Genomic DNA, 3,864 nt, shown 5'->3' with positions numbered 1-3,864 from the left:
TCCGTGTCCCGATCGGCGCCTGAAGGGAGGCGGCATCCAGCGGCCTCGAGAGAAGTGCCGCGAGGGAGGCCGGCAGAAAACCGGTGGCGGTGGAGCCGGACGCAGCGGCGGACGTCATAGCAGTCGGGCGACGGCGACGGCGGGCGCGGCGGCGGCGGCGGCGGCGGTTTAGGATTTTTAGGCGGAAGCGGACGTAACCTAGCGTGATACCATGTAAGACAATAGACTTTGAGGAGAACCGGCACAACCCTCTAGGAATGGCCTATCACATATATATATAATGAGGTGGTATACAACGTTACAATATACACATGTAAATACAGTCTAACAGGACATTATCATTAGCAGTGGATGAAGGGAAGCATTGCCAGGAGCAAATCACAACTAGAGTAGGAAAAGTGAAAGGATAAAAGAAAGCAAAAACAGAGAGCCCAGTGGCAAAATCCTCCTCTCCTCTCATCTCACAGTAGGAAGTACGACGCCAACGAGTCATGAACCATAAATTGGTCCTCGAATCCTCGAAGTTCCCCTAACCAGTTGTGCTCACGCTCTTGTTCCCCTCTCGTCGGCCTCTTCCACTTTACTCCACTCCACTCTCCTCTCCCCACCCCAGCCCCGGCTCGCCTCGACAGCCGCCAGCCCGGCGCCAAAACACATAAAAATCCCAGTAGAATCCACACCCTCTCCCGCCCCGCCCCGCCCCGCTCCGGTCGCTCGCCATGCGCGCGCCGGCCGCTTCCCCTTGGCGTTACTAGATGGGCTCCTCCTCCCTCCTCCTCTTCCCCTCGTCCTCCTCCTCCGCCCCCCGCTCCTCTTATTCCCATGCCACCGCCTCCTCCCACTGCCACCTGCTCCCCTGCCCTCCCGACTTCCTCCTCCACCTCCACCTCCTAGACCACCGAGAGCAAGAACCCGCCGCCGCCGCCATGGTCCGCAAGCGCCCGGCGACCGACATGGACCTGCCCCCGCCGCGGCGCCACGTCACGGGGGACCTCTCGGACATGACCGCCGGACCGCCCGTGCTGTCGTCGGCCACCGCGCAGCTGCCCGCGCTGCCCTCCCAGCTGCTTCCGCCCTTCCAGCTCCAGCAGCAGCAGCAGCAGCAGCCCGTGGATCATATGGACGTCGCCGCCGCGCCGGCGCAGGCGGGCGAGGCGGCCAACACCACGGCGTTCGTGGACGGCATCATCCGGGACATCATCGGGAGCAGCGGCGCCGGGGTGTCCGTCGCGCAGCTCATCCACAACGTCCGCGAGATCATCCACCCCTGCAACCCCGGTCTGGCCTCGCTCCTCGAGCTCCGCCTCCGGTCCCTCCTCGCATCCGACCCCGCCCCGCCGCAGCAGCATCAGCATCAGCCCGCTCTCCTCCCTAACGCCCCAATGCCCATGGTGGCGCTCCCTCCCCCGCCTCCGGACAAGCGGCGCCGCGAGGAGGAGCGGGAGCCCAACAACCCGCCGCAGTCGCCCAAGCCTCCGTCCGCAGAGGAAGCCGCCGCGGCCGCAGCGGCGGCGGCGGCTGCCGCCTCCGCGGCGGTGAAGGAGCGGAAGGAGGGGCAGCGGCGGAAGCAGCGCGACGAGGAGGGGCTCCACTTGCTGACGCTGCTCCTGCAGTGCGCGGAGTCGGTGAACGCCGACAACCTGGACGAGGCCCAGACGGCGCTGCTGGAGATCGCGGAGCTGGCCACCCCCTTCGGCACCTCCACGCAGCGCGTGGCCGCCTACTTCGCGGAGGCCGTGTCGGCCCGCCTGGTCAGCTCCTGCCTGGGCCTCTACGCGCCGCTGCCCCACGCGTCCCCGGCGGCGTCCCGGCTGGTGAACGGCCGCGTGGCCGCGGCGTTCCAGGTGTTCAACGGCATCAGCCCCCTGGTGAAGTTCTCCCACTTCACGGCGAACCAGGCGATCCAGGAGGCGTTCGAGCGGGAGGAGCGCGTGCACATCATCGACCTGGACATCATGCAGGGGCTCCAGTGGCCGGGGCTGTTCCACATCCTGGCGTCCCGGCCCGGCGGCCCGCCGAGGGTGAGGCTGACCGGGCTGGGCGCCTCCATGGACGCCCTGGAGGCCACCGGGAAGCGGCTGTCGGATTTCGCCGACACGCTGGGCCTGCCCTTCGAGTTCTGCCCCGTGGCGGACAAGGCCGGGAATCTTGACCCGGAGAAGCTGGGCGTCACGCGGCGCGAGGCCGTCGCCGTCCACTGGCTGCACCATTCCCTCTACGACGTCACCGGCTCCGACTCCAACACGCTGTGTCTCATCAAGAGGTACTCTATCTTTGTGTCTGTGCGCTGTGCTACTCCTACTCTACGTCTACGCCATGCTGCTTCCAATGTCAAGTCTACCATGGAATCATGCATACTTTCCAGCCTGCATTTCCTTACCAATGTGACACCGTGACATACTAGTACCACCGTAGTACACATCAAGCAAGCATCAATGACAATGCGTTGATTTGGTTTAAGGTCAGGAGATGTAGTACTACGTAGTAGTACTAAAAAACCTGCTATTTGGGGCGCTAAAAGCTTGTCATTATGACCGGCTTGGCTTTTTTACTTTTTTAGGATTACTTTAGAAAGGTTTCAACTTTGGTGATCCGAGAAGTTGGAAAGATTTCTCGTCCATTTGGTTTGTACTAGATCGCTAAAAGGTTCTCATCATCATGACCAACTTTTCATCATCCTAAAAAGGTCCCAACTTTCTCGTTCCAAGTGCCACTCATGCTGATTCCACATTTAGCTGACGGAAATCACTGTCATCTACTACTAGTAGTAATCCATGTATGAACTATGATCCTGAGAATGGTTGATGATGTATGTCAAGGTTGGCGCCCAAGGTGGTGACGATGGTGGAGCAGGACCTGCGGCACACGGGGTCGTTCCTGGCGCGGTTCGTGGAGGCGATCCACTACTACTCGGCGCTGTTCGACTCGCTGGACGCCAGCTACGGCGAGGACAGCCCGGAGCGGCACGTCGTGGAGCAGCAGCTGCTGTCGCGGGAGATCCGCAACGTGCTGGCCGTGGGCGGGCCGTCGCGCACCGGCGACGTCAAGTTCGGCTGCTGGCGCGACAGCCTCGCCCGCTCCGGCTTCGGCGCCGCCTCGCTCGCCGGCAGCGCCGCCGCGCAGGCCGCGCTGCTCCTCGGCATGTTCCCCTCCGACGGCTACACGCTCGTCGAGGAGAACGGCGCCCTCAAGCTCGGCTGGAAGGACCTCACCCTGCTCACCGCCTCCGCATGGCGCCCCATGCACGCTAGAGCTTAATCCACTCTTGTTGTTAATTTCTGCTACGTCTTCTTACTTAATTAGAGTAGGAGCTTCTTGGTCCGCTTAGCTGCTCAAATTTGGTCGAAAAGGAAAAGAAAACATTCTGATCACTAATTGCTAGATCTTGTCACCACCACAGTGGTAGAGTAGGTGCTAATGCTCAATCAGCTTATATTCATGTGATCAACATTACTAGTACCATTTTGGCCAGCTCGGTGTCATTTTGTCATTTTGACCGACATGTCCATTCTGCATGAGTCAAAGCAATCTTTTCATGGTGGCCACTCACCTCATATCTTATTGCTTTGCCTCTAGTGGATATGTATGTACTGATTTACTTTAACATCGTTTTCACCTTTCACTCCATATATCAGGTCAGGTCGTTGGCTTTTCGCTAACTCCACATCTTAGCCAATGGGGTTGTGCACCGTCAGCTTGGACCCAGTGTCGCATTCCACTAGCTCACCATTCCCATCAGCCAAATCCCAGTGTGTAATTCTTTTTACTTTTCTTCTTGTCTCATGTCAGCTAAACTGGTTAATCTAATAAGAGCTTCTCAAAGCATGCCACGTCTGACATTGATGCCACGCGATGTGATCGGAT

General features: G+C 59.8%; 1 protein-coding gene across 1 annotated transcript; it reads left to right on the top strand.

Moving 5' to 3' along the window:
- Positions 1–453: 453 nt before the first annotated feature.
- LOC119300918 (protein SCARECROW 2-like) lies at positions 454–3,475 on the top strand. The gene is made up of 2 exons (XM_037577821.1): positions 454–2,263; positions 2,820–3,475. Exons 1-2 carry the CDS (start codon positions 756–758, stop codon positions 3,256–3,258), a joined length of 1,947 nt encoding a protein of 648 aa, XP_037433718.1. The 5' UTR covers positions 454–755; the 3' UTR covers positions 3,259–3,475.
- Positions 3,476–3,864: the final 389 nt, after the last annotated feature.

The sequence above is a fragment of the Triticum dicoccoides genome, chromosome 5A (assembly GCF_002162155.2).
Source record: "Triticum dicoccoides isolate Atlit2015 ecotype Zavitan chromosome 5A, WEW_v2.0, whole genome shotgun sequence".
NCBI classification, from domain to species: domain Eukaryota; kingdom Viridiplantae; phylum Streptophyta; class Magnoliopsida; order Poales; family Poaceae; genus Triticum; species Triticum dicoccoides.
This window is presented reverse-complemented; position numbering and strand designations above follow the sequence as displayed.